The sequence below is a fragment of the Oncorhynchus gorbuscha genome, linkage group LG05 (genome assembly GCF_021184085.1).
Source record: "Oncorhynchus gorbuscha isolate QuinsamMale2020 ecotype Even-year linkage group LG05, OgorEven_v1.0, whole genome shotgun sequence".
Classification (NCBI taxonomy): Eukaryota; Metazoa; Chordata; class Actinopteri; order Salmoniformes; family Salmonidae; genus Oncorhynchus; species Oncorhynchus gorbuscha.
In genome coordinates, this window is record NC_060177.1 from 52,880,020 (window position 1) to 52,903,509 (window position 23,490).

General features: G+C 41.3%; 1 protein-coding gene across 1 annotated transcript; it reads right to left on the reverse strand.

The window, feature by feature from the left end:
• Positions 1–16,929: 16,929 nt before the first annotated feature.
• LOC124035146 (caspase recruitment domain-containing protein 9-like) lies at positions 16,930–22,576 on the reverse strand. The gene is made up of 11 exons (XM_046348565.1): positions 22,292–22,576; positions 21,915–22,052; positions 21,233–21,558; positions 20,892–21,062; positions 20,367–20,519; positions 19,907–20,032; positions 18,915–19,103; positions 18,511–18,556; positions 18,222–18,331; positions 17,968–18,041; positions 16,930–17,801 (listed from the first exon to the last, which is right to left on the reverse strand). Exons 1-11 carry the CDS (start codon positions 22,461–22,463, stop codon positions 17,702–17,704), a joined length of 1,605 nt encoding a protein of 534 aa, XP_046204521.1. The 5' UTR covers positions 22,464–22,576; the 3' UTR covers positions 16,930–17,701.
• Positions 22,577–23,490: the final 914 nt, after the last annotated feature.

Here is a 23,490-nt window from a genome sequence, read left to right on the forward strand (position 1 = left end):
ATCTGTCTTTGAAATCTCATTTTAATCTAGTCTATTGCTGCAGAAAAAAAAGGTGTCTTGGTGCTGGGTCAGAATGTTCAGTAAGTATCTCCAGCACTGTCCCTCCCTCGTCTGGGCCTGGCTCTCCTGCACAGCCCGGGCCAGCTCCTCCCTGTACCGCTGCTAATAGTGCTGTGGGCCCCAAACCAACATGAATTACAGTCAGCCTCTATCCCCGTTTATACAGTACCTGGTGCTATGCATCCTTTGTCCTGATTAATACGTGGGCATAGCTATTGGTATTAATGTGTCTCTGATCGGTCCACTGTCTGCATTGAGACCAGATTTCCTGGTCCCGACTCCCTCCCTGTACGCAAATTATTAAACACATATTTACATATCCACACACACAACCGTTCAACAGTTTTGGGTCACTTAGAAATGTCCTTGTTTTTGAAAAAGCAAATGTGTCCATTTAAAATATCAAATTGATCAGAAATATAGTGTAGACATAGTTTATATTGTAAATAACTATTGCAGCTGGAAACGGCAGATTTTTAAAGGAAAACCTAGAGAGGCCCATTATCAGCAACCATCTTTCCTGTGTTTCAATGGCACTTTGTTTTAGCAAATCCAAGTTTATCATTTTGAAAGGCTAACTCATCATTAGAAAACCATTTTGCAATTGTTAGCACAGCTGAAAACTGTTCTGATTAAAGAAGCAATAAAACTGGCCTTCTTTAGACTAGTTGAGTAGCTGGAGCATCAGTGTTTGTGGGTTCGATTACAGGCTCAAAATGGCCAGAAACAAAGACTTTTCTGAAACTCGTCAGTCTATTCTTGTTCTGAGAAATGAAGGCTATTCCATGCTGGAAATTGCCAAGAATCTGAAGCTCTCGTACAACACTGTGTACTACTCCCTTCACAGAACAGCTTAAACGGGCTCTAACCAGAACAGAAAGAGTGGGAGGCCCCGGTGCACAACTGAGCAAGAGGACAAGTACATTAGAGTGTCTAGTTTGATAAAACAGACGCTTCACAAGTCCTTCATTAAATAGTACCCGCAAAACGCCAGTCTCAACGTCAACAGTGAAGAGGTGACTCCGGGATGCTGGTCTTGTAGGCAGAGTTCCTTTGTCCAGTGTCATTTTGCCCATCTTAATTATTATTATTTTTTGTCCAGTCTGAGATATGGGTTTTTCTTTGCATCTCTGCCTAGAAGGCCAGCATCCCATCTGCCTAGAAGGCCAGCATCCCATCTCTGCCTAGAAGGCCAGCATCCCAAAGTAGCCTCGTCACTGTTGACATTGAGACTGGTGTTTTGCGATATAGTCAAACTACTCGTGACCCTGTGTGTGTGAGGGGAGACAACTGGGTGAAAAGGTTGCCTCAGTCTGTCACAACTGAGTGAGGACAACAGGGGCCAGAATGACAGGATGTCATACTTCCTCTAACAGAGGCTCAACGGTTCCCCCAAGTTTGGCAAGAAAGCGCCTTTGACTATCAGCCCAGATGATGTATGGTCGTACTGGTCACACACACAAAACATGAATTTTTCGCCCAGAAACAGGCTCCAAACAGCTCTATCACTGGTGTGCAGAATATAACACTTCCCTCCAGTTAAGCGACGAGGAACCAGTTAGTTTCTGTCAGCTCTTGGCTGAGCGCCCAGATATCACGGGGTCATTCTTCACACACAAACAGTCAGAACAGGCCTCTATTACTGCACGCACACACACACTTTTCTGTCCTATATGAGTTCATGTGACACTCAAACCCAATACCTAGGCTTAAAGACAGATGTTTTAGTACACAAGCATTAGTAAGGTTTTTACTTCAAAATGCCCTCACAGCTCTCATCGTCTCTAGTCTTCAGCATGATTCAAGGCCAACAGCTCTCTCTCAAAAGCGGGATGGTTCCTTGCACACAAGGAAATTTACTAGCGTGACTGACTCCCACCTAGTCCTACCAGCATTAGGCTTGGCAGTGTGCTTTCACTGGACCTGTTCGAATAACTTTATAATGCATCGTTACTCCCTTGAGATAAGGGGTGATATATGAGTGGATAGATGAAGACATGGTTTCCACTCCATTGGTGAAAGCAATCTTAGCTTATCAGATCAGTGGTTTGCTCTAGAAAAGACAGAAGGGCGTGTGCATAGTAAAGTATTCAAATAGGGCCCAGTGACTTTCTCGCCTCACTCTCCTGCAAAGTGATGCCTTGCTGTTGAAGGGTGTTGTTCTCCCAGGTTAGAGATGAGCACCTCTGGCACCTTTGGAAAGACACTCAAGTCATTCAGCTGCTGTTGGAATTATTTCCAAAGTCAAAGAACAGGACAGAGAGGAAGGGACAGATAATGAGAAGAAAATGTGCCTCAAAATACAAAATATGCCTCAACCGTTACCCATCAATGGAAATGCATTGAAAAAGTCAAACTTGACAAAGTGCTACAAAAGTTCATGCTAACCTTGCTGACAGTTGTGGTAGTCCTGAGCTTGGCTTTGGTAGCTGAGCAGCCTTTTGTTCATCTCATCTGCACATTGTTCAAATGTTTTCTGGGAGGTACTGAGGCCTTGTGATATAACTTATAGAACTCCTGCTCATCACACACATTCAAACTAGTGTTACTGGCAATTACTTTGGAAAGATTTTGAAAATTGTGAATATTAGACTTTACTACAAATAATATATGATCAAATGGCACATCACAATATTGGGTTTAACTGCAGATCAGAAATAAGAAGCTGTTACCTCAGGAACCAGGAGAAGAATACCATTGGTCTTCCACAGAATGCTGGATATCAAACTTTGGAAGGCAGTCCTGAAAGAATGACAGAACTTATCTTGCAGTCAGAGGGAATGAAAGAAATATTATTTTTGTGTCAAATCACCAATTGGCAACTCATCCCTTATGGGATTAAGTTCAGTCAGACTCTTGAAAAAAGTAGGACATTTCAGTTGTCCAGGCTCCCCGTCAAAACTTGACTAGCTATTCTGTCAGTTGGCATTTCCAACAGTCTATTCCAAAGTCTCACCAGACATGCCTTCCATCTCACCTCACAGGCTCCCAGCCCATATCCCCAGTTATTGCAATTATAAGTGCAAACTTGTGGACACCTAAAAAGTAACGTACTGCTCCGTTATGGACATGTTCGTCTTTAAAATACCTCTTAGTACCCCACACTCCTGCTGAATCGTCCAGAACAGGACATGCACGTCTGATAAAGTTTGGAATACGTAGCAAAACCAATATCTTTGAGTGTTTTTGTTTTCCCTTATAACTCCTTCAAGAGCTCTACTTGCTGAGTCGGCCAGGGCAGATTTTCAGTATAGAACGGTAATATGTTCAATAAAAATACCCCCAGTTTTATATTTGCTAGTAAACTCAAGAATGTCTTCACCAAAACAAAACTGAAAACCACTTCTCTTAGTAGCTGGTTTTCTAAAAATGCATTATCTGTGTTCTTGTCTAGTTGATGATGTGTCTCCATCTTTTACACCAATTGACAGCACATGATAACATGTTCTGCAGATCTTGTTCAGTTTATACCATCAAAATAATATAATCCGCATATAAAATGATACTTAGATACTTATTTCGTCATCCTATTTTACGCCAATATTTAACTGTTTAAATGATTTTGCCAGATCATTCATAAACAAAGCAAACAAAGTCGGTGATAAGGTGTCCTTGTTTTACACCCGAGGGTGTCGGAAACCAATCTATACGATATTCATTAACACGCACTCAAGCAATTGGTACTTTGTAAAGAGACTGGATTGGGTGATCAAATTTCATATCAAAGAAAAGTAAGAGAAGTGTCTTTAACAAACTACAGGCTAAAATATCCCTATTTAAACAATCAAAAGCTTTCTGGAAATCAATAAAACATGCTAAAGTTGGCTTCACAGAGAATTGAAATCAGTATTGATAGGCAAATCATTGATCTCAGTAAGGCTGTTTTTTGTGCTGTTAAGGGTTCTATAAGGGGGTACTCACACCCTGCTCCTCTGGTTTGGGACCAAACCGCTGGAATCTCTTGTCAAAGCGAGTGGGTTTGGAAAACTTCAAAGCAGTACTAATCTATTCATAAGCTATGCAGTAACTCTACTGTTACTACAAGTGATGTCTGCGTGATTGTGCGCCACTGATAAAGATAATAAAAGGTGTCCTCTGACCTTTGCGCACTGACAGATTCAGCAGATGGGCTCTTCTCTGACTTTTTCCCAATAGGAAATTACAATTTAAGTACAGAGAGCACAGACAGACAAAACACTACATCTTACTGGAGCCAGCACAAGATTTTCTTGCATTTGTTCTTGGCTAGCCTGGGAGCCAGACAGATCACATGGTATGTTAGCTTAGCTAAGAACAAACCGCAAAATGGCTCAGAGACTGAGCACCAGGCGAGTCCTGATCAGTGGTGGAAAAAGTACACAATTGTCATACTTGAGTAAAAGTATAGATACCTTTAATAGAAAGTTACTCAAGTAAAGGTGAAAGTCACCCAGTAAAATAGTATTTGAGTAAAAGTCTAAAAGTATTTGGTTTTAAATATACTTAAGTATCAAAAGTAAAAGTATAAATAATTTCAAATTACTTATATTAAGCAAAGCAGACGGCACCCTTTTCTTAATTTTAAAATGTATGGATAGCCAGGGGCACACTTCAACCCTCATGAATCTTGTAAATAAGGTCTTTGTATTTCGTGAGTCCGCCAGACCATAGGCAGTAGGAATGACCACATGTTATCTTGATAAGTGTGTGAATTTCACCCTGTCGTGCTAAGCATTCCCAAATGTAATGAGTACTTTGAGTTGTCAAGTAAAAGTACAATATTTTCTTTAGGAATGTAGTGAAGTAAAAGTTGTCAAAAATAGAAACACTAAAGTAAAGTACAGATACCCCCCCCCAAAAAAACAACTTAAGTAGTACTAAAGTGTTTTTACTTAAGTACTTTACAGCACTGGTCCTAATAGGCTAGATTGAATTCTGTTTTCTTCTGAAGTGGATGAAATTATTGTAAGACAACACGACTGGTAACTGACTGCCGGTGAGCACCTGTCTGTTGACTGAATGGGTCTGAGCAATTTTAGGCTTGCTTAACCTGAGGAATCAGAGAATATCAGTTCTACTTTTTACTCCATTTATCAAGTTAAAGGTTAGTCATTATTGTTGGACTTCTACAGAATAAATCTCCTCTTTGACCAGGGAGTTCTGACAACTAATATCATATAATGGATAATGTATGAACAAGATTATCTATGGCCATATAAACAGAGTTATGGATTGCATTATCAGAGTTTCTCACTGACCTCAGCAATCCCCTGATGACCCGCACAGCCACGTCATTCATGAAGGGCACCCACATGCGGCTAGGCTGAAGCAGACTGTCTGTGGCCGGTCTGCCCGTCTTGTCCTGTTTGCGGGACTTGGGACACGCTGCTACTGCGAAAGACCCCTAGAGACTGCCATGGAAGGGTCCTGCAAACAAAACCCGCTGCATTGAACCCCAGCTGAACTTCAGTCATCGTCAATGCAACCCTAAAAACAAATGATCAACATAGTAAAATCGACTACAGTCCATTTATCATACAATATGTAGGTCTCACCAGTAATCAAAAGAGGTCCATCTCTCTCTCAAAAGTTTGTTTGCTGCATAAAACCCATAAAAGCAAGAAACAAAAAAAGTGTGAAGTGGCGGCACTCAAAAATATCTCATTATTTTTGGGTAAGTTGTTCAGGTCTGTCTGTCTGTATGTTTATATAGAAGAGAGTGTTTAAATCCACTGCAACAGACTTACCAAAAAGCATTCAAGGTAATGTCATTGTGCCCCCAATTGGGCGAGTATAGATCATGTAAAAGTGAAAATATAATCTGTCGTCGCTGTCTACGAGAGGGGAAATGAATGAACTTCATGTGGATTGAGTTTATAACCTTTTCTGGATTGCTTCTGGCACAAATATCTACTATACTTTTTAACTCGTCAGGAGGCTGTTGGTTTCTCTTGTGCATGTTGCTCTTTGTTGCCTGTAGACAGGCACATTTTGATCTGTGGGTGCAAATTAAGATATGAGCAATGGCAAGAGGGGCATGCAAGAGAACCATCATGAGATTCAGGCTGACCAGATATATTAATGTACCTCTGTTTTCATCTGAACCTGTGTATTTGTGAGCATTGTTTGGATTTTATCCAGAAACCTAAATTCGACTGAAATTTCTCCTTCAACAATGTTTCACATCCTTCGCCTAAGGGGGAAATGCCATACCAATTTTGCTCCCTGTTGCAACACTCAGCACAAATATGCAACACTGAAATAATTAATCTCGGTCAAAACAAAATCAAGTAATGTGACTACTCCTTGGGTTTCAGTTACAGAGCTGAATCATTGAATCAATGTGCATACAATCTGAGGAAACATAGAAATGTAAAACGCTGTACAAGAACAGAACAGTATAATAGTAAGAATAGTAAGAAACAGTATAGAACGTGCATTTGCTCACCAATTTACTCATTGACAGATGAGAGTTATAACAGTGATAAGAGCCTTATTGCATCTTGGATGTATCAAGGTACTACAGATAAACCCAAACATATCAATACTGTAATGTATCCCTAACTAAATGTGACACCCTGACTTGTCACACAATAGGGGAAATCAACTGAAGAAATTCTGAAGCTTCATTCTTGAAAAGATTGCTGAGCGGCACATGTTGTCCAGAGTAGCTTGTACATCCTTGAGACATTGGATTGGAAGGCTTCCCAGGAAATCTCTAATGTCAAAAGGTTCATGTGATTTAGAAGTTGGTCAGCAATTATCATGGGTGGGCAGACTGGCCATCAGGCAATTCTGGCAACTGGCAGATGTGCCCAACCATCATTTTGTTGTGTTGGCTGGTCAAAATTGACAACAACAAAAAATCTATTCCCAAAAACATTTTTTTCTCTTTTGTCATTATGTACCGATCCGAAAGTATTGTCACAGTGACAAATGTTTTGTTGTTTGGGCTCTGTTACCCCAGCACTTTGAATTTGAAATGATACAATGACTGTGGTTAGCGCAGACTGTCAGCTATAATTGAAGGGTATTTTCATCCATATCGGGTGAACTGTTTAGAAATTGCAGCCCCTTTTGTACATAGTCTCCCCATTTTATGGGACCAACAGTATTGGGACAAATTTGTAAGAAGTCAAGTATTTGGTCCCATATTTAAAGCACACAATCAACAAGCTTGATGTAGTCACTCTACAAATGTGTTGGATGCATTTGCTGTTTGTTGTGGTTGTTTCCGATTATTGAAAGGTAAATAATGAATTGTGTCATTGGAGGCCTTTTTATTGTAAATAAGAAGTGTTTCTAAACACTAATTAATGTGGATGATACCATCATTACGGATCATCCTGAATGAATCGGGAATAACAATGAGGGAGAAAGTTAGACGCACAAATATCATACCCCCAAGACACGCTAACCTCTCACCATTACAATAACAGGGGAGGTTAGCATTTTATATCATACCACCAAGACATGCTAACCTCTCACCATTACAATAACAGGGGAGGTTAGCATTTTATATCATACCATCATTACGGATAATCCTGAATGAATCGGGAATAACAATGAGGGAGAAAGTTAGAAGCACAAATATCATACCCCCAAGACATGCTTTTAACCCATCATCATAATCCAATGAATACAATAGGGAGAAAGTTAGAAGCAGACATGGGAGGTTAGCATTTTTTTTGGGGGGGGGGGTATGCTATTTGTGCATCTGTAACTTTCTCACTTATTATTCACATTTAAATACAACCAACAAATGTGTAGTCAAAAGCTTGATGTAATCATTGCGTGCTATAAATATGGGAACAAATTCTTAACTTTTGACTACTTTAATTAATACACAAGTGAATTTTGTCCCAATACTTTTGGTCATATAAATTGGGGGGGGGGACTTTGTACACAAATGGCTGTCATTTCTAAACCGTTCACAAGATATGGATGAAAATACACTCAGATTAAAGCTGAGTCAGCATTTTGACCGCAGTCTATCATTTCAAAGAGAGAAAAAAAATGTGACTGTCCCAATACTTTCGAGTTCATTGTATATTTCAACGTTTGCCTGATCAGTGGACAACGGCCGGTCCCGTTTTCTGATTGGCTGAGGTTGTGCAAAAATTCACATTCACATTCAAACACGCATCAGCAAACAGACCTGCATTGCCTCAATGTCATCAGTCAACCCAGATCAAGGATCGTAAAAAAACTGAAAAGGTGGTACCAAAATGGTTAGAGACAAAAACAAAGGATCTTGATACCAATGCTGCTAAGTGTGTGAAATTAACCAACTCCTTTGGTAAAAGTTCTGGTTCTGCTGGTCCAAGTGATGTGACTGTGCTGAAGAAATGATGCTAGGCTTAGCACCGACAGATCAGCAGCTGCTGTAGAAAACGGTGCAGTCGAGGTAGGGAGAAAATCAGGGGCGCAACTTCGGTTTTAGAAGTGGTGGGGGATGTAATAAAAAATAATATATATATATATACAGTTGAAGTCGGAAGTTTTACATACACCTTAGCCAAATACATTTATAATTCCTGACATTTAATCCTAGTAACAATTCCCTGCCTTAGGTCAGTTAGGATCACCAGTTTATTTTAAGAATGTGAAATGTCAGAATAATAGTAAATTACACGATAATCTTTTTTCAAGTTTTTTTACTTGGTTACCATGGAATGAATAGTGACAGTGGAGCACATGGATGTCATGAGGGGAATTCCAATTTTGATGCCAGGACATTATAGAAATATAAAGGTAAATATGACTTGAGAACATCATATTTTTATTGTATGTGATTGGCAAATAGGCTATAATTTTAGATTTTTGAAATTATGTTTTAATTATGTGTATTTTAGGATACATTGTATGCTAGCCCTTCAACTGGAGTTGGCACGCTAGAATCCCTGCTATTTATGACCAAATACTGTTAAAATATTATTCCCACCAGATGTCATTACCACCACATAATGAGCTGTGATGTAAAGGCAGAATGTGATGGTTAATGACAAAATGTACTAGTTCATACATTTTTACTTACCTTAAGACCTGAAAAAAATTGTCTGTCCTACGTTGTAACACTCACTACCGAGTTCCAAACTGCCCCTGGAAGCAACGTCAGGTAAATAACTGTAAGTCGGGAGCTTTATGAAATGGGTTTCCATGGCCGAACACAAGCATAAAATCACCATGCACAATGAGTGGTGTAAAGCTAGCCGCCATTGGACTCTGGAGTAGTGGTAACGCATTCTCTGGAGTGATGAATCACGCTTCACCATCTGGCAGTCCGACCGACGAATCTGGGTTTGGCGGATGACAGGAGAACCCTACCTGCCGCAATGCATAGTGCCAACTATAAAGTTTGGTGGAGGAGGAATAATGGTCTGGGGCTGCTTTTCATGGTTCAGGCTAGGCCCCTTAGTTCCAGTGAAGGGAAAGCTTCACACTACAGCATATAATGACATTCTAGATGATTCTGTGCTTCCAACTTTGTGGCAACAGTTTGAGGAAGGCCCTTTTCTGTTTCAACATGACAATGCCCCTGTGCAAAAAGCGAGGTCCATACAGAAATGGTTTGTTGAGATCGGTGTTATCACATCTACTCTCACTCCTCCCCTCCAGCTTTTGACATCGCAGGTTTACTAACCACCGGTCCTGGCATTCATCATTAGGCACACCTGTACTCCATCACTTCACTGATTACCTCCCCTATATCTGTCACTCCCTTAGTCAATACTGCCTGGGGAATGGAACTATGTGTTTTACGTCTACACACTACTCATGTTTGTTGTATTGGTCTGTTTAGGATTAAACTCACCACCTGCACTTGCATTCCAACTCCCAGCGTATACGTTACAGGTGTGGAAGTTGTTGACTGGCCTGCATAGAGAGCCCTGACCTCAACCCCATCGAACACCTTTGGGATGAATAGGAACAAATGGTCTGTTCTAGATCTTTAATCAAATTAAACATGTCAACTGTGACAAAATGTTTAAAGATATTTTTAATCAGTTTTATATAAATGTAATTTCCACCACACTCAGTTATTACCACAATGCTTAGTCATTGCTGTCACGGTACATATTTTTGAGGCAAAGGTGTATTAAATTCTAATTGATATTAATGATTTTTCACATGTGCACCTTATATTGTTCTTAAGATAATTTCAAAAGTCATGTTAAATACATGTTTCTGAGTATCATCAAGGTATATGTGGACATTTAGACATGACAATGATGAATATGTATAATTAAGAACAACAACAAAAAGACTGTGAAATGTTATATAAAATAACTTTGGTGTAAGAACTGACGCTGGAGATGAGCAGGTACAGGGAGTGATTTTATTTTTGTTTAAAATATATATATATATACCCCCTATTTTCTCCCCAATTTCGTGGTATCCGATTGTTAGTAGTTACTATCTTGTCTCATCGCTACAACACCCGTACGGGCTCGGGAGAGACGAAGGTCGAAAGCCATGCGTCCTCCGAAACACAACTCAACCAAGCCGCACTGCTTCTTAACACAGCGCATCCAACCCGGAAGCCAGCCACACCAATGTGTCGGAGGAAACACCGTGCACCTGGCGGCCTGGTTTTTTAAAAATGGGGGGGCTTGCCTGTTTTGCATGTTATTTTGGCATTAATAGGTGTCACATATCAGTTTGCAAACAATGTTAAAAAATATATATATCATTGAGTAAATAAAGCCGCATACAAACATGTCTCTTATTTTCTTGAGTAAGGCAGCCTCAAAATGAAGGTGTTTCAGCCTAGCTCAGTACTTTCTGTGGTGGTGGGGCAAGCCAGCAGAAAATACAGGGTTGCACCGTGATTGGCTCAGTGTTCTGTCAGTCATGGGGAAACAATGTCACCACGAAGTCTAAGGGGTGACCGTGAGAATTTGAGTCCTTTGGGTATTGACATAGAGATACATTAGAAGTGCCCATCCAAGAAGGCTCAAGGTCATTGGCCACAGATAAAATGATGTCAAATCACGTTATATGTACAGTAGCTTTGATTGAACTGATCATATCAACATCTTACTTTCAAAATCTTAGCTAGCAATCATAATCATGTCGACAATCTACTGGCAAATCCTTTTCAATCCTTGTCATATGATGAGAAATAATGAAGAGAAATTATAGATAAAACGCATCGGTGCTCATCGGCCATAAACTTTGTTGTCCCTCTCTGTGGTCGCAGGTCCGTCTGCTGGATAGTAGTTCATCAGAGAGTCTCTGGTTGCGTTCCCCTTAAGTCCTAATGTCTTTCATGGTTTTAGTTGTTATAATGGATACTTCAGAATACCATTTGTAAATGTTCTTAGATCGACTGCATTTACCAGACTAAAGTATTTAAACAGCTGCAGTCTGAATAATTGTTCTTTAGTTTGTCGATTCCTTAGCCATTTCAACGCTTCATGGTTTCTGATCTATTTAACCATTTAAGATGTCGGGCTTACCGTGGGTCTCTTTGGCATAAAATGTCAATTTTGTCACGAGTGGTTTTTAAAGGGGGCTTTCGATGAAAATGTCTGTACTCACGGGGGCGTGGTCACTGACTTGTTAAACTTTATATGAAAATCCATACTCTCATTTAGAAGGCACATCACATTTAATCTTTTCACAAATAGTTTCACATGTAATCATATACTTTTCATAGCATTTAGATGTAAACCCCATAATTGAGAAGTGGACACAACCAGAGATGTTGTAATGTGTGTTTCCTGTCCTTCATGAGATCGCCAAATGAAACACACTCGACATGACTGTCCCTTTAAGTGTCCACGGACCACTCCCACATTCTCAATAATAGAAATACTGTTTAATTATTCAAACTTTTGATGTCCAATGGTCTCTCTGTGTTCCACAGTTTACCTTCCAATCTCGAACACTACAGAGCATAGAGGCAGCGTCTTTTACGACCGCCCATAAAACAACAGACTTCCCGCTCTGCCCCCTGTACAAAAGAGAGAGAGCACGCTGTAGAATGGACCCACTGTAACCTGATCCTTCAGATCGTCACGGAAGAGTTATGACAGTGTACAGGGAGAATACTGTTAGAACGGCCGAGGATACGTCCGTCCTAGCTCGCTCATTAACGTCTTATCAAAATTACGGATTGCCTCTTATCCGCTCGTCGTTCCCTTATGCCATAGTTTGTACATTCAATTGTCATTAGAAACCACATTTGTTTAAATAAGTCAGCCATATCAGCTATGTTTTTTTTAAAGGCAGTAAAATGAGGCTGAATTATATGTTTCGCTGCCAGACAAGGCTCCACAGAAAGCCAGGTGTAACAGTGGTAAGGTGTTGGGGATGCTGCTGGGACTTTATGTAGGCTCTAGCAGTTTGTGGGCACAGTTTGTGGGCACCGTTATAGTGCAATTAAATGTATTTTTTTGTGTTGTGGCTTTGCTGGCATGCATAATCATATTCTGTATTTTTTTGGCCCCACCAAGATTTACATGCTAAAATCGCCACTGATAGCTTGACATTTCTTCCGTGCATTGTGGGAGGATAACCAACCTTTCAATTAATGGTAATGCATGTATTAGACACTATAAAACGCTAGGTTACAGAAGTTACACAACATGTTTGGTGTACTTAGACGACATCATAGTGTTTGGCCGTACATTCCTAGAGCATGTGAAGTGTTTAGACGAGGTTTTCAGCGGATTGGAGCAGGCGGGACTTCAGGTGAAGCCATCTAAGTGCCGTTTGTTCAGGTCGCAGGTGAGCTACCTGGGACACATCATCTCGGGCTGAGGGAGGGTCCACTGACCCCATGAAAACAGAGACAGTCAGGTCATGGCCTAGCGTCGAGTCACTCACAGAGGCAAGAAGCTTTTTAGGCCTGGCGTCATAATACAGGTGGTTCACACCAGATTTTGCAGCCATGGCGGGGGGCCGTTGTACAGATTGACAGATAAGGGGAACATTTTTGAGTGGAAAGCAGCGTGTGAAGGGGCTTTAAATCACTTAAAGTCTAAGCTTACCACATCCCCCATCCTTGCTTTCCGGACCCAAATCTAGATTTCATAATAGATACTGAGGCATGTGATACAGGCATAGAGAGTAGTAGCATATGCTAGTCGGGCACTGTCAAAACAGAAGAGGAAGTATTGAACTACCAAGAAGGAGCTTCTTGCTGTGGTAGCATTTCTTCCTCTCCACACTTTTTGCTGGAGAGGATATTTCTACTGAGAACTGATCCAAGCTCACTGAGGTGGCTGAGTAACTTCAAACAACCCGAGGGACAGTTGACTACATGGTTAGAGAAACTAAAGCACACCGCTGCCTTGGTTTGTATCACATTATAATAATAAAACTATGGGGGACAAAAATGCAATTTCAGAATGTCCCAAGTGAAAGCTGCGTCCCTGGAGAAAACAGAGAAAGACACACACAATGGCACAGATTAAGCCTACTGATGCCAGTTAATATTTTGGCTGTATTTTATATGAAATAGTAGGCTAACTAATTAGGGAAGGGGGAATTCAGGGGAACACATATGACAGGCACTAACTTGCAATAGTTTAAGAAGTTGTTAGATTGACTTTTAGAACACACAAGCGAATAGCCATCTATTAGACTTTAAATACAGTGCTAATGCTTTTTATTAAATGCAAGTCATCATGTTTTACAATAAAACGTCCATAGATTTAGCAACAACAAAAAAGACAGCGAATGGGTCGCATCTCTGGCAACCGAACCGATAGAATGAACGACCAGACGGCATGGGTAGCAACCCTAGATTTGTGTTGGTAGTTTTTGCAGTCCCTAATCACAAAGTGAGTGCTATTTATACTGTGTTGTTTTGAGTGAACAGTGTAATTCATCGCAAAAAGATGTGCACGCCATTGATAGATATTCCTGCTGTACCTGGTAAAAGAATAAGCACACCACACAGGATGTTTAATTAAGGTAATATCCCACTTTAAATGACATGCAGCTCATAAAGCCTTCATAAACACTACATAAATGTGTTATAAATCTATAACCATATGTCATGGTTTATAAAAGGTTCATAAATCTGGCATAACTGTGTGACATATCTACCAATGTCACATGTGACAACCCACTATGTCAAATATAACTTAAACCTGTGCTTTATAAAGGATGGCATAAGCACCTCTTAATAAAGGCCATATAAATAATACTAAATTGATGCTTCACAAAGCATTTATAATTTAATTTCAATTTTACCTTTGTTTAACTAGGCAAGTCAATTAAGAACAAATTCTTATTTTCAATGACGGCCTAGGAACAGTGGGTTAACTGCCTGTTCAGGGGCAGAACGACAGATTTGTACCTTGTCAGCTAGGGGATTCGAACTTGCAACCTTTTCGGTTATTAGGCCAACGCTCTAACCATTAGTCCAACGCTCTAACCATCTTTCATTGCATTGCCAGGATATTGGGTCCGATTCCCAGGCATAAGTAAAAATGCTTTGGATAAAAGTGTCTACTAAATTGTATATATTATATTGCATGTCACTAAAACATTTCTAGGATGGCCCAACCTCTCTTCACTCTTGGGTGCATATTCAATATTGGCCCTCAACTTGCCCCAAAATGTTGTCCTGCAAGATGACACACATTCTAAAGTGCAGTCAGGCACAGCAAAAAACATCCTTTTCTTTGTTGCCTTATTATGTTTTCTTCCCAAATTCAATTTTCTTCATTTTTCCAGGTTTCAGATGTCCCCCATTTTGTTCTGGGTTATCAAATTTTTTCACACTTTTCTCTATAGAAAAATGCTTAAACCACATCAAGGGATGACTTTTGAGGTCTGTGAAACCATATCATGGGATGACTTTTGAGGTCTGTGAAAAATCGAAGAAACTTCGATTTTTGAGTGTAGTTGCCTTATAATTCAGTGAGCATGCCCTGCACTGTTGTTTGGTTAGCAGATTTTCTGTAGTGAAATATCGAAACAAACTCTGAACCAATTATATTAATTTGGAGACAGGTCGAAAAGCATTAAACAATTATGGCAATATAGCTAGCTAGCTTGCAGTTGCTGGCCAATTTGTCTTATTTAGCTAGCTTGCTGTTGCTAGCTAATTTGTCCTGGGATATAAACATTGAGTTGTTATTTTACCTGAAATGCACAAGGTCCTCTACTCGGACAATTAATCCACACATAAAAGAGCCAACCGAATCGTTTCTAGTCATCACTCCTCCTTTCAGGATTTTTCTTCTCTGGACTTTATATGGCGATTGGCATCTAATAGTATTACCTTGACCACGACCGACCTCAGTTCGTCTTTCAATCACCCATGTAACCAATGAGGAGATGAGGAGATGGCGCGTGGGTATTAGCTTCTATAAACCAATGAGGAGATGGGAAAGGCAGGACTTGCATCGCGATCAGTGTCACAAATAGAACGGACTTCTATTTTAGCCCTTGACAACGCAGACGCTCGTTGGCATGCGCGAACAGTGTGGGTGTAATAACTTAACAACATGTATGTTTAACTTTATTTTGCAACGCTCGCACACACGACGCGAGCGGTGTGGTCAGTATGTGAGGCAGTGGATCTCAGTGCTAGAGGCGTCAATACAGACCCTGGTTCGATTCCAGGCGGTATCATAATCGGCCGTGATTGAGAGTCCCATAGGGAGGCGCACAATCGGTCCAGCCGTGTCCAGGTTAGGGTTTGTCCAGGGTAGGCCGTCATTGTAAATAAGAATTTGTTGTTAACTGACTTGCCTAGTTAAATAAAAGGTTAAACACATTTTTAATAATGACACCATATAGTATTCTGTATATACAGTGTTTTCGGAAAGTATTCAGACCCCTTGACTTTTTTCACATTTTGTTACGCCTTATTCTAAAATGGATGACAAAAAATTCCCCTCGTCAATCTACACAAAATAGCCCATAATGAAAGAGCAAAAACAGCTTTTTAGACATTTTTGCAAATCTATTAAAAATAAAAAACTGAAATATCATATTTACATAAGTATTCAGTACCTTTACTTAGTACTTTGTTGAAGCATCGTTGGCAGTGATTACAGCCTCGAGTCTTTGTGGGTATGACACTACAGGCTTGGCATAACTGTAGCTGGAAAGTTTCTCTCTGCAAATCCTCTCAAGCTCTGTCAGGTTGCATGGGGAGCGTCGTTGCACAGCTATTTTCAGGTCACTCCAAAGATGTTCGATCGGGTTCAAGTCCGGGCTTTGACTGGGCCACTCAATTAATTGCAATAAACATTCTGGAGTAAATGCAAATTGCCATCATACTAACTCAGGCAGCAGACTTTGTGAAAATGTTCTTAGGCTGTGACTTTGTGAGTGAGCCCACTCCCTTGACTGAGAAGAAACCCCACACATGAATGGTCTCAGTACGCTTCACTGTTGGCATGACATAGGACTGATGGTAGCGCTCACCTTGTCTTCTCCGGACAAGCTTTTTTTCCGGATGCCCCAAACAATCGGAAAGGGGATTCATCAGAGAAAATGACTTTACCCCAGTCCTCAGCAGTCCAATCCCTGTACCTTTTGCAGAATATCAGTCTGTCCCTGATGTTTTTCCTGGAGAGAAGTGGCTTCTTTGCTGCCCTTCTTGACAAAGCAATGATGACGGCATGTGTTTCCTTGCAGGTAACCATGGCTGACAGAGGAAGAACAATGATTTCAAGCACCACCCTCCTTTTGAAGCTCCCAGTCTGTTATTTGAACTCAATCAGCATGACAGAGTGATCTCCAGCCTTGTCCTCATCAACACTCACACCTGTGTTAACGAGAGAATCACTGACATGTCAGCTGGTCCTTTTGTGTCAGGGCTAAAATGCAGTGGAAATGTTTTTGGGGGATTCAGTTAATTTGCATGGCAAAGAGGGACTTTGCAATTAATTGTAATTCATCTGATCATTCTTCATAACATTCTGGAGTAAATGCAAATTGCCATCATACAAACTCAGGCAGTAGACTTTGTGAAAATTAATATTTGTCATTCTCAAAACTTTTGGCCACGACTGTAGAATTGCAGGAAATGAACCACTAAAATGGATTGGGCAACAAAATTATTTGGGCCCCTAAATGGCTAGTGCCAGCTCTGACTGCATATGTGTGGGTATGGATGTGGGTTCGCAGACCCACGAGCCACTGCAGCCCCTCATGGTGAGTTCAGCCCCTACCCCCATCAAAGTTGCTCATCCCTGCTCCAAGTTATCCATTTGCAACATGTAACATTTTGTGAAAACATTTTATTCCGTGACACAAAATGCAAAGATTGTAACTTCTTGTGTCCATAAATTCCAAACAGTGTCTGCATTTTGTGGACAAAGTGCAAGTGTGCCTTTATCAAAGATTTCTACACAAATTGTATCTTTACTTTTCTTTGCCATTCATTATCCCCACTTTCCTCTGCTTTTGCACGAAGAGATACAAGCAAAGACATCAGAGGAAGGTGTTGATACCGTCTCTCGTACAAATAACTTGAATACAGAAACACATTCATCATGCAATCACGGTTCAAAATATACAAATATTATTGGAAAAATATAACGATTAAACATATTCATGATATCAACAAAATGATTATTTCAATTGATTTAATAATGAAACATGTTTTGTTTAAGAATGTAAACTAGCCTGTGTCTCAAGGTCCTTGCCATGTCACCCAGCCCCTCCTCTGTTCCCCCTCTCTCAGTCACATCCCATCCGTGTCAGTGTTGTCACTTCCACTGCTGTTGTCCAGGTGACAAGGTGTGTGTTCCTTCCATGTGGGCTTTGACCTAAGGACACGTTTCCTGTTGTTGAAGAATTCAATTATTATTTTAAAAATTCTAAAAAACAAGCAGCATAAAACAAGCCTCTTCGCCATACCAAAATCACTCCCACGGATAACCCCTATGGAGACTATGACAAAATACAGATTTCAAACAAATGTTCTCTAAAACATATGAACTTGCCAACCTTCTGTAGTAGATGTTACACCTCGATCTGGGCTTGCTACAACCTAAGACCTCATCCACTGATGGAGCTCTTTCCTGGCACGAAGAAAAATACATTTACAATACACATTAACTTCACATCGGTTTCCTTTTAAACTGAAACAACATTTGACATGTGTTCCATCCAGATGGAGAGAAGTGAGTTCAGTTGGCACGACTACTGATAAGTGGTCAAGTCCTCAACTCGTCAACAGATAAACAATTGAAGGTACTTACTGCTGAGATATTCTCCTCCCTGGGCCCTCCTGCACACAACTGGTGGTCTTGCGAAGCAATGCACACATCATACTCCCCTGATGTCGGACTTTGCAGCTCCACGCTACTAGCTGTGATAAAAAAATATATATTTAAAAAAATAGCTAACATAGAATGCTAGGATTTCAAAAAAAGCACATCTTTCGCTAAGGTCATGATTAGCCAGAGCACAATAACTAGAACTAGACTGTTGTTGAAGATCTTTTTTTGTGCTGTGATGGTTATTTGTCACTTGTCATAGATTTCTTGCCTTTGGTTAATTTATCTTTGCAGTCTTCCTCACTGGTCTGGCTTTTCTGTGGCAGAGAACACACAGGGGGAAAAACACACTCAATCTAAAGTGGGTTGCAGAGACAGGAAAACAGAGTTCAAAAGTAATAATGCCACATTGTTATAAATCAGCGCATTACATTTAGTCTCTGCAAGGAACCATCCTCAAAGTCTGACGTCTGAGATCGAAAGACGTTATTTCATGTAAATATGTTTCCAAAATCAAAATGCTAACCGAGGCTATCCTTTCCCAAAAACTTTTTATGGAAACAACTAAACGAAGAGAGAATCTGAGAAGCTTGCAATTCAGTGAATCCAGTAACATTCTATGTTTTGAATTAAAACAGATCTGAATGGAAGCGGTTTGGTGGAACCCATTCTCACATCATGTTGGGAGCAGGTGTGTCTGTGAAGCCTGGTCTGTAGCGCAATAACCTCTCCCTCTGTCCGGAACAACTGGACCTGCAGCTCATCACAGCGCTCACCCAGCTCCCGAATCTGTTTCCGGTACTGGTCCTTCTCCTGGAGGCCCCGGCAATTCTCCTGGTGGTACTCCTCTCGTGAGGCGATGGCCTACCGCAACAATAGATGAAAGACAAAACAGGGGCTTTGGTTTGCTTTACTGTAGCGGTTTATATGAAACAGATGGCAAGTGCGGTTGGATAAACATCTGATCACAACCAACACAGATAGTTCAATTCTTTCATTTTGATCAAAATAGAAGTAAACTCCTTTCCGGATCAAATTAAAATAAGCACTATGGGACAAATCTTTTTTATTTATTTTTTTTTACCCCCTTTTCTCCCCAATTGTTTAGTAGCTATTATCTTGTCTCATCAGTACAACTCCCGTACGGGCTCGGGAGAGACGAAGGTCGAAAGTCATGCGTCATGCGTCCTCCGATACACAACCCAACCAAGCCACACTGCTTCTTAACACAGCGCGCATCCAACCCGGAAGCCAGCCGCACCAATGTGTCGGAGGAAACACCGTGCACCTGGCAACCTTGGTTAGCGTGCACTGCGCCCGGCCCGCCACAGGAGTCGCTGGTGTGCGATGAGACAAGGATATCCCTACCGGCCAAACAATCCCTTACCCGGACGACGCTAGGCCAATTGTGCGTCGCCCCACAGACCTCCCAGTCGCCGCTGGTTACGACAGAGCCTGGGCGCGAACCCAGAGTCTCTGGTGGCACAGCTGGCGCTGCAGTACAGCGCCACCTGGGAGGCATGGGACAAATCTTAACCGTCACTTGAATGTTCACTTAGTCTTGCATTGATGCCAATGGGAGACAAAGTGAAAGGGGAAGTTAGGATTTGCCACCAAGTCAGTGAAGTCCTCATATGACACGGTCCGAGAATCACAACCATGTTCACCTTGTCTCTCTCCCTGATAACCTCATCCATCTGTTTCAGGATACCCTCCATTCGGTCACGATACATTTTGGCATCCTTCTTCAATGTCGTGCATTTCAAGTCGAGAACCTCGTTCGCCTCCAAGTACTGCAAGAATAAATCGAACCTACTTGTTACAATTGGAACAACAGAGCTTGCTCCATCACGGGAAAACCCAACTTGCACAATTTAACACAGCTATTCCAATGAATGAGGAACAAGCCGGGCAGATGACAAAAAAATAAGGACATTTATGAATTCAGATGCTGAGGATCAGCATTCCGAGGAAATAACGTGATTTGTGATATACATTTTGCACCTGCGTTGAAAAATCAGTTGAATAACTTATATTTTAAAGATGCTAATATAATCAGTAGTCTTCTCTACAACTAACCCTAAACAGTGCTCATTGTTGTGGAAAATATCAGGCTGTGATGTATACCCTATCCCGCAGTGCCTCAGCATCGTGCAGATCTTTACGCAGAGTGTAGATGTTGTTGACCAGCTCCTGGTGCTGAGCCTGAGAGTGCTGCTTGTAGTCCTCCAGACTTTCAGCGCTCAGCCTCTCTTGATCCAAGGGGGCTGGAGCTGTCCCCTGTTGGAACATAGATGAATCCTGTCACACTACTCAAGACAATACTTTTACCACACTACTGTACCGGCCTGAATCACACTGTGCAGATTCAGATATTTTCTTTTCATTTTGTCCTTTTCAGCAGAGTTCCCTCAAAGTATAGTGGATGTGTAACCAAGCCAGCACAGTACAGCTCTGCTCAGCTCAGCACGACTTGGCTCAGAAGTGCGAAAAGGGAACACTTGTGCATCTGAAAAATCACATGTACTTTATTTGCAAATACATTTTTCTTGCGGTGCACAAAACGGCGCATTGTCCTTTTTATTTCACTGCATATCCAAACATTTGTTGAGAAATGATCACTGAAACTGACTGAGGAGGGATCAAACGTACCTGAGCAGACGCCTCCAGTTCCTGGATGCGCGCTGCGAGCAGATGATTGTGTCTCTGGAGCTGCAACATCCTGTCCTGGCTGGGTCTATGCTCCATGGCGTTCTTCAGTTTCACAGTTCTGATTTTCGAGTCGCTCTCCGCGTTCATCAGGCAGTGCTTCAGCTTCTCTATCTATTGATCAATAAAAATCCCATAGAAGCTGTATTCTCTGTTGCTGATTGAGTGTGCGCTGTCCTCTAACAAAATGTGTCAACATGTATGACTGCAGAGGTCTTTTTATAAGTTGTTGTGTTTGGGTTTGCCAGAGCTGTAACCCCCCCCCCCCCCCCTCCCTATCTCACCTCCAGCTGCAGATCACGGTTGGACATGAGGGCACTGTTCTTCTCTTCGCTCAGCTTGGTAACATCGTGCATCAGGCTGTAGTTCTCGTCCTTCAGGTGGCGTACCTCCTCCCACAGCCGGTCCTTCTCTTCCCGCATACGATGTACACGCTCCTGCTGCTTCCGCAGCTCCCTCTCCCTAACCTGGTGCTGGCGGACAGTGTCCTCCTGCGTGGCTGCAGCCGCAGCGGCCTCTTGTCTGCGCCGGCGTTCCTCCTGCAGTCCCTTCTGCAGACGCGTGACCTCATTCATCAAGAACTGAGTCAGTCCTGACTCACCCACCGTGTCTATGATGTCAGAGAGAGTATGTTATGCAGTGGAGGCTGCTGAAGGGAGAACGGCTCATAATAATGGCTGGAAAGGAGTAAATGGAATGTCATCAAACACATGGAAACCATGGAAACCATGCGTATGATGTGTTTGATACCATTCTGCTCCAGCCACTACCACGAGTCCGTCCTCCCCAATTAAGGCGCCACCAACCTCTTGTTATGTTATATTATGGACAAATCCATTGTCACAGTCAGACATTGGCACATTGAAGGATCTTAGCAATACATTTAACTCGTAACTTTAAAAAATGCATAAAAGCTTGAATGGGAAACACAACTATTCTACAGAAAGATGGTTCATAGCTACTCACCAACTAGTATGGAGAAGACCCGGGCAGGTTCTTTGCCAGTAATTTTGTGATACAGTCGAGGATAGTCCAGCTCCAAACTCTCGAGGAATGCCACATAGCCTTTGTGTCCAGTTCTTTGAAGAATATCCAATAGTGCACCTGTGAGCATGAATCTGAGGTTTAAAAGTAAGGTATGGACATTCATTTCAGGTCATCGTTATTTAGCAGATTATCACATCTCTCAATGGCTGAATTGATATATATAGCAATCTTTTGAGATGCGCAGTGCAATTGCAATAAGGATGACCTGGAATGCAACTTAATTCTTGTAGTTCAAAGTAAAAAGTGGAACACTTGACCGTTTTCTCAATAACCTGAAATAGAAGAGAGTGCCTTACCTACTTTGCGTCGGCGGACGACCAGATTGGGGTCATTGAATATCTGCTCCTCATCATCACAGCTTAGCACCTTGCACTGCCGCAGGTAGGGAGTAATTTGCGACGGCTCAATGGTCTTTGTCAGCAGCAGTCTGTATTCCTCCAGCTGGACCCAGCACTCATCATCCTCCATATCTGACACACTCTGACTGTCAGTCCCAATTGTCTGTGGGTCCCTGCTGGTCTAATAACTCCTTCACTGAGGGTTTATCAACTTGGAGCGAACTCTAGTTGTTAAAGTGGCTACAATCCAAATGTGGAACTGTTATGTGGAACTGATGTTTTATGATGCAAGAGTCAAGTTCCTTTATTTGTAGGAGTTATTTCAGTTTTTCCATTTCCCCCATTTCAAAAGTATTTGTGCTGAGACAAACTCTTCAAGAAAATGTTTAATAGTGAAAATAATACGGACATCTGCAGTTACTCACTCTCTTCTTTAATGACTTTGAGGCAATGGCTGACTTGACTCCCTCAATCCTTTTCTTCCATCTTGTTTGTTGCTAAATCAGTTCTGGTGATAAAACGACTTAATTACACTAGTTTTGGAAGTTAAGGTAAAAACATGGATTTTCTTCAATGCAAATGATATTCAAAACAAGTTCCTCATTAAGTATTGTCTAGTTTATATACACACACACAATATAATATTAATACATTTATTAACTAGGATTACAAAATTCCCAGGTTTTCTCAGAAATCCTGAATAGAGAATGTCAGATTTCCTGCTTATTCCCTCCTTATCCTGGGAATATTTCAGCCAGGATTTTTGGGAAATTTTGCATCACTATTAGCTCATGAAACCGCACAATTGTTAGTTTTGGGCTAATAAACTTTTGCATCCTGGATAAAATAAAATAAATTGTTCACAGGCAGAGGTGTGCCCCTTTGAGGACATTTCTGGCCAAACTTTGACCACAATTAAACCAACCTGCCAGATTATAATGAGTGTTATAAATCAGGTGATTTGAGCCCTGAATGTAGATTGGCTGAATGCCGTATTATTTCAGACCATATAATGGGTGTGGCAAACAATTACTATTTACTGGTCTAATTACAATGGTAACCAGTTTATAATAGCAATAAGGCACCTTGGGGGGGGGGGGATTGTGGTACATGGCCAATGTTCAGTGCATTCAGAAAGTGTTCAGACCCCTTAACTT